Source organism: Macrobrachium rosenbergii, chromosome 9, assembly GCF_040412425.1.
Source record: "Macrobrachium rosenbergii isolate ZJJX-2024 chromosome 9, ASM4041242v1, whole genome shotgun sequence".
In the NCBI taxonomy this organism is placed as follows: Eukaryota; Metazoa; Arthropoda; class Malacostraca; order Decapoda; family Palaemonidae; genus Macrobrachium; species Macrobrachium rosenbergii.
The window spans coordinates 55,108,823-55,122,316 of NC_089749.1; the positions used below are offsets into that span (position 1 = coordinate 55,108,823).

The 13,494-nt window shown below is 37.3% G+C and overlaps 1 protein-coding gene across 1 annotated transcript; it reads left to right on the forward strand.

Moving 5' to 3' along the window:
• The first annotated feature begins 1,975 nt into the window (after positions 1–1,975).
• Positions 1,976–12,976, forward strand: LOC136841832 (uncharacterized). The gene is made up of 5 exons (XM_067109202.1): positions 1,976–2,025; positions 8,133–8,360; positions 10,141–11,517; positions 11,807–11,977; positions 12,352–12,976. Exons 3-4 carry the CDS (start codon positions 10,141–10,143, stop codon positions 11,933–11,935), a joined length of 1,506 nt encoding a protein of 501 aa, XP_066965303.1. The 5' UTR covers positions 1,976–2,025; positions 8,133–8,360; the 3' UTR covers positions 11,936–11,977; positions 12,352–12,976.
• The last annotated feature ends 518 nt before the right edge of the window (positions 12,977–13,494 follow it).

The following is a 13,494-nucleotide window of genomic DNA, read 5'->3' on the forward strand; positions in this document are numbered from 1 at the left end:
CACTGTTTACAGACCTGTTTGGTTTAAAGAATGACAGTGGGTAAGAGTGGCAACATTTGAAATCATTTAACTAAATTCTGGTTTGACAGTAGGACAGCTGGGAAAAAAGAATACACCTGTGGTAGAAGTGATGCTGTCTTAACGGATAAGTGCATTTGTTTGCAAAATTTTTAGGGCTGAAAATATGCAACTATATGTGGAAGAGAAAAGGATGAATCTGGAGACAAAAGACTATATTTATAATTGCTGAATGTGATTAGTAAATCAGAGGTAGATATAAATGCTGGAAGAATAGAAGGTAAAATATAAATGTATAATTTAGAATCCAATGGAAATTATGTTTGAGAGAGATTAATTAAGTGGTTCGAATATGGGAAGGCACCGAAAGTTGATATCCGTGGAAGGGAGTAGCTCCATCAGAGCACCTCACACTGCAATGTAGGCCATTACTTAAGGTTCTTTGCAGCATCTCTTCAGTCTCCAACTGCAACCCCTTTCACTCCTTTTACTGTACCTCGTTTCATATTCCCTTCTATCATACTTTCCATCCTCTCCTAACAATTGTTTCACAGTACAACAGCAGGTTTCCTCCTGGTATACCTTTAAAACATTTTTACTCTCAATTTCCCTTTCAGCTCTGGATGACACATATCCCAGCGCTTGGTCATTGACCTAGATTTTATATTTCATTCCATTCCATTCCATTCCATTCTGAAATTTGATGGAATTAAATGTGAGAGGCAGTAGTTAGTGTGGCTGACCAGTCTGTACGGTATATGTGAATACTTAAGAGAAGGCCCCGAAGAGAGGGTTTAGAGAAGAGTTCCCTTTCATGAGGGTGAACGTAACAGCAAGGGTTATATTGCCATAACATTGCATAGTAAGTTTTTTTACAAAGAAGGTCGATGAGGAAGACTGGTGTGAGCTCAAACAAGTGAGACTATACCTGGGTCTAGGAGCTAGACTAAATTCACGCAGACCTTTGCAGCTGGATTTCGGTTTACCCGACAACTCGGACGTAAGCCAATCAGGTGCCCATGAAGCAAAATAAGTATGACGTCTCTGCATTTGAAATCACCACTCAGTGCCAATCTCAACGATTATACCCAAATTTCAAAATTCGTAAGATCATTAACAAGTCACCCCAGCTTAAACGATAAAATAGTGAGACCGAATGAAGAGGGGTTTAAAGAGGCCTGAAAACATCTTGCAGGGAAAAAATCCCTTTTTTTCAACCACTAAAGACAGTCGGAACTACCTTTAGCAGCACTAAGATAAGGGGATTTGTTGGCAGAATTTTGCAGTCTCATTTGCAAAGAATGTGTAAAAGTTACGTTAGACAAACAGGCTCTCATTACCCTGGCATTCACTGGAATACCAAAGTCCCACCAGAAATGCGCAAATGCCCATTCTTTAGTTCTTGCAAATAACTCTGCAGTTCTCCACTATTTAAGACACCTGCACATTATATACTGTATATATATATATATATATATATATATATATATATATATATATATATATATATATATATATATATATATATATATATATATATATATACACGGATGGATTGAGGTATACTACTACCATTCAATGAGAGATTTATGTTATTTTTATGGTCGTTAAGTAGCCTTGAAGCCACAGTACTCCAGTTACTAGCACACGAGAGGATCTCAGTACTCACAAAGCCAATTTATATAGGTTCTGGTACCCAAATAAAAACTTTCTCCAGCGGCCTACCACAAATGATCAGGAACACATCTTTGACAAGGAAATTCCTTGGATCGGGCCGACTGTAGAGTACAGGTAACTCTTTTGAAAGACTCCGCATGGAGATATTTATTATTTTACTTTTTACTGAACATCGAAAAGAGTATATAATGCAGAAAGGTGAGATCATATGAAAAAATTACCGAGATAATTTAAGAAATTTACTGTCTTTTGTTTATGTTTTTATATTCATCTCAGAAGTGCAGGTACTAAACATGGCGCCCCGCGGAGCCTTACTGTAGAATTACTGAGGTAAGCAGACTGAGTTTGTGTAAGATCATTTTAGCGAACATTCAGGAAATGTATGCGTTTGGGTAAAGGTCCCGGTGTGTAGCCCCTGTCTTAAGTGCTAAGGGTCAATAGGGTGTAGTCCCAGCTTGAGGCAGTGTAACAAGAACACGTTTGCTTTAATTTGTTACAGAAATTAAGCTGTCTAAAAGCTGAGCTCACTTGTGCGCCATTACTCCAGCTAACGTACCCAGTATCCATTATTTGTGGACACCTATGAAAAATTATTCTTATATTACTTGATATCAAGTTTGGTGGCAAGATGATAGAAAAGTATGGCGGAAAACATGCCCTCGTGATATCACCTTAAGGATGCTTCTAGTAAGTTTGGTTGGTTAGGTAGAGTTAGGCCTCTGACAGTCTTTAAATTGAATCCTAGGTCAGATTGCTTGTTCCGATGTCGGTATACTAGTCTGTATGTGTACAATAAAGTAGCCTATCGCGCTCTGTATCCGTTCTAAATGCCCTCATTGTCATATTAACCATATCGTTCACATTTTCGTTACATTTGAATCACGGGCCTTATGTGCCCTAAGTTTTCAAAAGTTTTGTTTAAAAAATTACTTATATTCATAGTCTACAGAGAATCTTGGCAGCTATATTTAATATATGCAGGGTGTAGAGAAACATGCTATTCATTATTAACTGAGAACTAGTTGAGAATTCATGATAATGGACAAAATACATAAATACACCTATACACATAAATACACCTATACTGCATTTTGAGAGTGTAGCTGTTGGAATTACACCATCATCAAATCTTGTATCATGCAGTGTGTGTTCATTCAAACTAGGTCTGTTCGTAGGCTACATGACTAAAATTGAAATTAGAATGTCATACAGGAGGCATTATCCTCGCTAAAAAGTGCAAATTTCAAGTTCATATGCATGTTAGGTATATAGTTCTATCATGTATGGCGTATACACCATACTACCAGTTGAAATTAATGTAGGCCTTGATTTTTTTATTTTAAAGGAATTACAGAAGCAATACTTATTTTCACAAATACTCTTTTAATTGTATCTTTATTTTACATGTATGTTTAGATAAGAACCTGTGGTGTAAATAATTTGTTCAGATAGCTGTATTTGCAGCAGTTATCTATCCCTTCTTGCGCTGAATATTTTGAGTTAGTCCAGTCTGAGGATAACTTTATTGAATGCTTTATAACTACAGATAATCCTTGCTACGTAGTTATCCAGATAGTTTTTTTGTACTTTGGTTTGCCTATTCTGGCTAACTGTTGGTAGGCTACTATTTCAATGGGAATCTGTTTCGATTTATTTAACAGTGGATTTTTGGCTTAAAGATGAGTAGCCTAATTCTGCTGAAGTGTTAAGCACACGTTCTACAATGCGCTTCATTTGGGTCGGGGGGTGGGGGACAATGCGCTTCATTTGGGTCGCGGGAGGGGTGAAACCCAGGTCCCGCCGGCCAGGTCAGGTCACGACAGCCTGGGGTGGTTAGATCAAAGTTTACCTTGGGTTAGACTAAGGGAAGGTTACGTTAGGGTGCATCCTCGCAGAAATAGGCTGATTTTAAGCAGGCTGCGACATTGTTAGTTCATTGGATAATGTTGTTTGAAGAAACTTTTATAATTTGTGTTGTTTTCAATAGTCAGCCATAAAAAAGGAAGGAATCATTTTCTATTACTTTAAAAATGTCCGTTTTCTTAATCGGTTCAACCTGAAATAGTCCATTAATTTTTCTAGGTTTTTAGAAATTGGAAATCAGGGAGCTTTCTTAGTGACACATCCTATCAACTTCACTGAAGCATTAAATTTGTCATCGTATTTAACCTCTTTAGCATCATTTCATTTAGTTTAGAGTGAGAACTGTCAGCAAGAATATAATTTTTTGTTATGAGCAGTAATAAGAATAGTAAGAGTATTGTGAAGCTGTTAAAATTTACTTTCAATATATTTTTTATACTAAATTTTTTATTTTCTTCAATTATGAAAAAGTTACTTTGGTTTTTAAAATATTGCATTCTTATTAAGTATCAAAATATATGTACAAAATATATTAATGTGACGAACTTCATCATTTCAATCGTCCATAACTTATAGCCTATACGTTTGTCACAATTTGGAGGGTATGATTACTCCTACATGACCTTTAATTAATGCCCAAAACACTATAGTAAAGCAAAGCTTACAGTTCATGCATTATTCCCCAAAGTGAAGCTTATTCTATATGCATTATTCCTTTATACGATGATACCCTGTAGAAAGGCAGTATAGTTATAAAGTATATGAGAGAATGTGCGCTGACAAGGCAGTAACCGAATATATTAATGTGAAGAACTCTGCAATTTCAGTCGCCCGTAACTTATAGCCTATTCGTTTGTCGCAATTTGGAGAATATTTTTACGCCTACTTGACCATCAAACAGTGTCTAAAACTTAACAGTGATGCGAAGATTACTGTTCATGCATTATTTCCCAATGACACCCTGTAGAGAGATAATATGGTGCTAAAGTATGTAAGAGGATTAACATGGTGGGAAGGTTGTGCGTCTTTACCCTAGTGGCCTGAGTATTTTTGTTGTTACATATGCATACTTCCCCAAGCTTAGCCGTATGACTTTGACCGGGAGAGGGAGAAGAAGGCTTCCTATTGGTCTGTGCACAACAGCAGTGCTAGGAAGGTCATATATATAAATCTACAAATATAATTTGATATCGAATTCACTATACTTTGGGAATAACTTACATCCAAGGGGATTTATATTTGACAGCCAAGTGATCAAAGTCGACTGTTGATCGTTGTAGCTAAGCCAAAGGCCCTTGTTCGAATCCTGGGAGAGGCAGATGCACTTGTCATTTATATTCCCCTTGGGTGTAAGTGATTTTCGATGCATAGCAAATTCGATATTAAACGATATTTGTGATATGAAAATGAAAGGTCACATGTATGTGACAAAAAAATCATTAATACACACGCACATATATATATATATATATATATATATATATATATATATATATATATATATATATATATATATATATATGTGTGTGTGTGTGTGTGTGTGTGTGTGTGTGTGTGTGTGTGTGTGCGTGTGTGTATCTGTTTTGCTCCGATTAATTGTTTCAGCTACAAACTTACATGTTCTTATAAACAATGCTGAACCAAACGTTAGGAATGAAGGAACAAGATTCTCTCTCCCTCCCTCTCTCTCTCTCTCTCTCTCTTGGTGTGTTTAGCACTGTTATCTGACAGATTCTTAGATACAGACATGACCAGACAGACTGAAATTTAGTTTAGGCCTTCGAAATGGGCGCATAACATTCTCGATCTTATTATCCCTACGGTTAAGGCTCATACGGGACAATATGACGATGACAATAAACAAGGCACAGTGAGTTCCGCATTCCACATAAACATTAGCAATATTCCTCGGTAACATTCACATTTTCAAGCGCATTTAAACCTTTCAGTAACTGTTACGTGAACCAACGAAAGAGAATTCAAACCAAACAACGAATTTCTTTGTAACCTGGCTCCGTTTTGACCTCTGATAGCCCTAGGCAGGTTGACCTATAACCTAAGAGTCCAACCAGGAACAATTTGAGCGAGGAATCTTTCCTAACGGTCCCTGATAAATCGATCAGGGAAGTGGGCTGCCGAGGATTTGTCCCTCCGCGGAAAAATAAATGTGCGTGGAACGCAGGTCAGCGAAGTGTCTTGCCAACGGAAGATTTTGGTAGTTCGTTTTCTTTTACAGAACCTCCGGCTTCATAAGATCAATAACAATAATAGAACTGAAGAAATGGTTATTTAATAAATCACTTGGAAAACCATCAGTGCTAATGTAATGAAGAAACTTTACAGAAGTTGTGAAGTACTTTTAGTCTAATAATTCACCTCTGCTAGAAGTGATGGAAACTGCGGACTTGGGTAAGTCTTGTAATCGCCACGGTCATCGCTCGGTAATGATGAGAATTGTATCGCGTGAAAGGAAGATTAGAACATTCTTTAGAAATACTACGTCATTTCGTATATGTATAAATATGTTAATATATATGTGTGTGTGTGTGTGTGGAAATTAAGCCTCTTCCCTTGAAATGGGGTGGCTCCATCTGAAATAACAGCACAGCATGCAGTCATTGGCATCTAATGTAACTGCTGATGTTGTGAGAAATGGTGTGGAATTTTCTGGAACAGTCGCTTTCTACATCTACTCAGAAGATCTGCCTTTGATCCTGGACACAAAGGGCCTTCCTCCCTAGGTCTAACTTGCCTCCTCATCGTCTCAATCTTTTTCTCTTTTCCTTTTTTTATTAAGGAAAATTTGCTCGACACTCCCTGCACACTTTTCCACCTCGGCTTCTGTAGACAGCCCAGGTCTCTTCCTAACCTTTGCATATACCCCGCTACCTCATGCTTCATTTATTTTGTGACTCGCCTCTTTCATTCTACCATCATCCATTTTGGTTACTCCCGATTTAGTATACTTATATAAATCAATCTCTACTGTTCTTCCACCATCCGTATTAACATTGATGGTTCCATTTTTACTATTTAATCGACTCCCATGACATTCGCTCATAAATATGTATGTATATCTCATTACTACAAGGAAAACTAAAGACTTAAGTGTGAATCCCGACGAGTTTCTGATTTATTTCTAAGCCATTGTCGAAGGAATGATACATAGCAGCAGAAGTTCACAATACATATGCTACGGGGACAATACGAACAAACAAAGACCGTTGGAAACGAAACATTCACACCTGGAGGGCGCCAAGGGGTGGCCGAATCCGATCAGAGCTTACGTCCAGTCTTTAATTTTCCTTTTGGTACTGAGAGGTATATAAATCACATGTCAGAGTGATTATAATCGTGTAGATATGTATGTATGCATGTATATAAACAGGCTTATGTGTCTGTTTGAGAGAGCCACAGTGTTGTGTATATGTATGTACTGTATGTATATCTGCGTTTGAGAGAACCACATGTGATTTATATATGTGTGTATGCACTGTGTCTGTGTGTTTGAGAAAGCCTCAATGATGTATTTATGTATGTAGGCCTATGTGTTCGTGTGTTTCATAGAGATCCTTTATGATGTATGTATGTACAGTAGGCCTTTGTGTCTGTGTGTTTGAGAGAGCCACAATGACCTCTTAACTTGTCGTTTAGATACTCATGTCACTGCTAAGAAGTCTTAACTCCGAAATGAAAACCAAATGAAGGAACTCCAACTTCCAGTGAGGTGAATGGAACTCACTCACGTTGGGTTGGGTGAGGTTAAGCCAAAGCACTGTGACTGTTTCAGATACACATATAATAGAGTAAGCGTGTGTTAGTGCGTGTGAATATGTGTTAGATAGCCAAAAGGAATGAACAGCTAACTTCAGTATTTCTTAATATTTTTCATGTATTTTCTACTGAAAGTGAAATCCCGAAACTGAGAAGGAAAATGAAACAAACCTTTAAATTATTTACGAGAATTAAGAGCTCATTTTTGTGTGGTCTTTTAACGGTGAACATTATATATATATATATATATATATATATATATATATATATATATATATATATATATATATATATATATATATATATATATATATATATATATATATATATATATATATATGTATATGTATATGTATATGTATATGTATATATATATATATATATATATATAATATATATATATATATATATATATATATATATATATATATATATATATATATATATATATATATATATATATATATATATATATATACTGCCAAGTCAACCATAACCATATTACAGTATATTTGAATTGAAGGAGTAAACAAGATCGCATAACTCAAGTTCGCTTGAAGAACATTGAGGCTATATAGCCTAAGGCCTGCTTGGCCCTTCGGGAGACCATTTATCAGTTATGAAGATGGGCCTAACCATTACCTCACTTTTACTCCTCTCGCGGTCGGTTCCTCGAGATTCGGGAATCGTTAAGTAAAAGTGATCGGGAAAAGGGACCAACTAACGAAATGAAAATTCGTTTTCACTCAGCGACGAATTTCGTGACAATGATTCGATAATATCTCGATTTGATTCCGCAGCATTTTTTGGATTAGACGAAAGTCGTTATACTGACTGATCCAAAACCGAAATTAAGACAGATAAAAGAAGGGAAAATGAAATCTGGCAACTCTTGACGTAAAGGCGGAGCCAGGAGGATACTCGCCCCTTCTGGCCCTACAAATTCACCTCGTTTGCCACCTGGAGGCGCAGAGGTCACCAGTCTTTCCTTGGAGTCAAATCAACCTCTGCACTTTGTACTAGGCAAGGTAAGTGTCTGTGTTTGATACGTGGCATTTTTGAGCCTTACTTAGGTATAGACACAAACGGTATGTGTACAGTACATATTTGCACAATGTATATATATATATATATATATATATATATATATATATATATATATATATATATATATATATATATATATATATATATATATATAATTTATAAGTTTACAAACACAAAGGAAAACGGAAGTAAACGTTCTGTTGTGTTAAATACAATCTAGCTTTTTGGTGAAGGCCAACTTGAAATTAAAGTTGATAGATACACGAATTTTTCACATTCTGAAAAATTTAAAGGTTTTATAAGAAATAAGTTTGGAATTTCATAGCCCTGGCGTGGATGCTGTGAGAGAAACATTTTCTCAGACCACGAGTGCCAGTTTGTAAACTGTTACTTTAATTTTTACTGTTTTATTTTTCATGCGGTGCACTGTAGGCACTGCTTAAGGTTCTTTGCAGCGTCCCTTCGGCCCCTAGCTGCAACCGCAACCCCTTTCATTCCTTTGACTGTACCTCTGTTCATATTCTCTTTCTTCCATCTTATTTTCCACCCTCTCCTAACATATGATTCCTAGCGCAACTACGAGGTTTTCTTCCTGTTACACCTTTCAAACCTTTTGCTGTCAGTTTCCTTTCAGCGCTGAATGACCTCATAGGTCCCAGCGCTTGGCCTTTGGCCTAAATTCTGTATTGAATTCTATTCTATTCACAAAATAACATAGGAACACAATAGCTACGTTCACGGGTCAGGTTCTCTCTCTCTCTCTCTGGGAAAACGATGTTTTGTATAATGCACTGTATGCCTTTCAGTAATTATTAATTATCTTATTAGTATTAAACCAACACATTATTACGAATTCTTCGATGCCTACGTACACAAATATGTAAACTCTCTCTCTCTCACACACACACACACATATATATATATAATATATATATATATATATATATATATATATATATATATATATATATATATATAGATATACTGTAGATATATAATGTATAAAGTCATGGTAAGATATTTAAATGTGGCGTATAAACATATAAACTAATGTTTCCTATGGAAAATAATACTTGTTGATTTCTAATTGCCTTATAAAAATAACGATTGTAACTCTACTATGACATATTAATTTAATCTTGATAGATATCACCACAGATTGCATGATGGTGGAGGGGCAAATGTATACATCCTTTTGACCCTCTTGCAGCCATTATTGTCCCAGTTTTTACCATATCTTCTCGCTCACCACTTATTAATGCAGAGGCTGACATTTGTAATATAATTTGTGGAGTGGTGAATTTGAGCTCGCAAAGGTCTCAGGACGCTCCCTGGTCCTAAGTCCAGGTCCTCATTTATTAATATAATAATTTTGTCAGCTCTGCTCTTTACTCATGTTAATGTTAGCTTCATTGTTTGTTAAAAAAATGATGTTATTGTATTCTTCACCAGCTTGATATTATTCATCTTTGACTATTTTATATACATATATATATAATATTTATATATGATATATGATATATATATATATATATATATATATATATATATATATATATATATATATATATAATCAAAGATGAATAATATCAAACAGGTGAAGAATACAATAACATATATTATTTTTAACACTGTATATATATATATATATATATATATATATATATATATATATATATATATATATATATATATTACAAGGCCATTAACATATTGAAGAATTGCAAGAAAGTTTAAAACTGTTGTATATTTTTATTCCAGATGAGGCTCGCTACACTAGCGACGGTGACATTAGTGCTGATCATAGCTCCGACAAAGGGCACACTCGACTTGCTGATCAAGAAGAAGATTGTAGAATCTGCGAAGTCAGACCTCCTCAAGACCTCTAGCTTTACTCCCGTCAGCAACTTCAAAGATTATTACGTCTTAGGAGGACTTCTGGGCCAGTCCGGTTACTTACCACCGACTCAGAGCAGTGGTGGCTCGTCCCATGGCAGTGTGCCTGGGGGTTCAGCCAGCATAAGCCTTGGAGGCACAGGTAGCATAGGAGGCACTGTGAGTATTGGGTCGGTTTCCACCAGTGGTGGCATTGCTTCAGGAGGGAACAACTTCGGCTTCTCTTCCACCGGTCAAGGAAGTGGCAATGTTGCTTCAGGAGGAAACAACTTCGGTTTCACTTCCACCAGTCAGGGAAGCGGCAATGTTGGCATTGCTTCAACAGGAAACAACTTTGGTTTCACTTCCACCAGTCATGGAAGCGGCGATGCTGGCATTGTTTCAGGAGGAAACAACTTTGGTTTCACTTCCACCAGTCATGGAAGCGGCGATGCTGGCATTGTTTCAGGAGGAAACAACTTTGGTTTCACTTCTACCGGTCAGGGAAGCGGCCTAGGTGTAACTGGTTCTAATGTTGCAAGTCAAGGGGGCATCATTGATGTAAGCACCGGAAGTCAAGTTGGTCTATCGATTCCTAACGGTGGTACAGGTGATGCCGGCATTACTGCAATCGTTGGAAGCACTGGGTCTTCGGTCAGTGTCAGCGACGACTCCAGCAGTTCTGGTGGATTTGGGGCCATAGGCTCAGGCGGCGTTGTCATCAGCGGTGGCGGAGGTAGCGTCGGAGGGGGCCTCGTAAGTCTTATCGACGGTGGTGTTACAGGGGTAGGAGGAGGGCTATCCGTCTGCCCAGACGTCACAGTGCCCGTAGTGGAAGAAGCAGTGATGACCCAGTATGTGACCGAATACGTCACAGTCCCTCAGCAGATCGAAAACTACGTCGTCAGCACCGTTCCCTTCGTCAAGCCTCTGTATGTGACTCAGACCGTTCCAATCACTGTCACCGAAATTAACGAAACGGGATACTGTACAACCACTCACCTCTTCTATCAGACAGAATCGCTGCCGAGTGCGAGGATTGTGCCACTGACGCAGAGCCTAACCGAAACCGAAGTCTTTGAAAGAACGAGAACGATTACGAACACTCTCACCCAGACGTCAGTCGTCACTCAAGTCCAGACTCAGATACGGACCGTTTTCACAACTGTTGTAGGGCACACTCGCACGATAACTCGTCTGTCAACAACCACGGAATATGTGACAAATACCGTGACGTCGCAGTACAATATAAGGAGTACAACTGTAAGTGAATTTTAGCTATTTTAATGTTTTTTTTAATTGATACAGAGACAGTTGAAATATTTTCGGTGGCTACGTCCAGTGTGAGGATACATAACAATTCTGAATGGAACTGTAATTAAAAAGTAAAGTGCTCTTCATACATCTTCAGACCAGAACTTCAGGTCTGAGTAATATGGAAGAATTAGCAAGTACAAAATATTTACACTTCAGAAAGTTAAAAGAAAAACTAAATTCTTAGGTACCCGTTCACAAAGTTCATAATTCAGGCCTATAATGTCTTCCATTTCAGGTTGCAGGAGTTGGCGTCCCAGTGTGGATTACAAGTAACACAGAAGTCTGGCTACCAGTCACTCGCACTAGAACCCTTAATAAAACCAGCTACCAGACTGTCTGGAAGTCTTGTGGTGGTTACTACTGAGAAGAAACCTCGACCTTGACCTTGGCATCCTGTAGGAAAACGGTAGGCAGTTCCTCGTCTGTTTCTCTCTGTATTTCCCTTTACCTCCTCTTACTTCTTCCTAATGAACACCATATTCTTTGGAAGCTTAAATTTCAAGTCAATGGCCCTCTGGTGGGCTTGTTTCATATGAATAGGTTTCGTCTTCTGAATAATAATAATAATATTGGTGTTCTTAAATACAACACAGTATCTCATAAAGATGTAAATTGTTACCATAAAAGAATTTGTTTTCCATGCAGTAGGCAGATAAATATGAAACATTTCGCGATAATTGTATTCTAGCATGCAATGTTTTGGGGCCACAGGGATGCGTATTCAACTGACTTCTGTGTAAATCTAAAATGCTAATCTGCTCATTGTCGTCTTACCAACAGGTGTGACCTAGGCTTGGCGGCTCCGTGCATTGCACCCTTTTCCTCCAGCAACCTTCTGACCTTCAATTTGCGTCGAATCTTCTTTTGATGTTGACGAAAAAACTAGATACCAGTTTTTCTTACTCTTTTATGAAGTACAAGACGAAGTCCAAGTTCTCTACAGCTTTCGTTGCACGTATCACATCACACTCAGTTTATCAGTCCATATAGTTTAATATTTGTCTGTATATATATAGAAAATGTGAAAGATGATGTATGACAAACATCTTCTGGTCTTGTTTAGTAATTAATAGGTTGGCACAGTACAAGATTTTAACCTGTAATGTAACAGTTTCCTGCTGTGTGCAAGGAGTCAGATTTCACAAAATTTCATCCCAAGAAGACGAACGAGAGTACAGCACAAACGCAAGGCATATAATTATTTCTAGATTCATTGCTTTCTCGTCTTTTCATCTTCATCGAAGACTTTTCTATTTATTGATGTAGCTATTAACTTCTTTTTTTTCTAAGCAATGGTGATTAGTATCCCAGTTATTAGATGTAAGGAACATTTTTGTAACTTGTATATACTGTATGTATCGGTTATGTCATTACGTATTGAAGATAATAAGGGACACAAAATTAATTTTTTTCATTTCAAACATTTATTTACCTGCAACAAGATCATTAACCTAAGAAGTATAAGAATGACAAATAAATAGACTGTCCACCAAGAGAATGGGAAATACCGCAGTCACACCAGGCGGACTTCCATCGGTGTAACAAAATGAATATACGAAGCGACTTCCTATGGCGTTTCCTTGCAGTAAGTCTTGAGACGGTCTCAGAGAAAAGCTAAAAAGGCCTCACGTCGAGGCATAACAATTGGCAAACTTTACTAAGTCCTAAGTAAAAGTTGTAGCTGGTTGATAATATGGGAGCTGTACTAGAAGGGAATGCCAGTGCCAACGTTCATGTATGCCTTGGAAAAGATGGATCTTGACAAAAATGAATTAAATTGTAAAATTTAGTTTAAGTATATAAAACAATGCTGAAAGCACTTAACTACAACATGCCCTGCACTAAGATCTAAAATAGAGAATCCCTCTAGCCACTCAATTCCTGTAGAGGAGGTAAGTGCCATCAGTGCACCTCATGCAGTGC

Bases quoted from the DNA above. Each gene is read 5' to 3' on its own strand.
- LOC136841832 (XM_067109202.1), top strand. From the start codon at position 10,141: ATGAGGCTCGCTACACTAGCGACGGTGACATTAGTGCTGATCATAGCT. The intron at 11,518-11,806 runs GTAAGTGAATTT...CTTCCATTTCAG, and splicing joins ACAATATAAGGAGTACAACT to GTTGCAGGAGTTGGCGTCCC.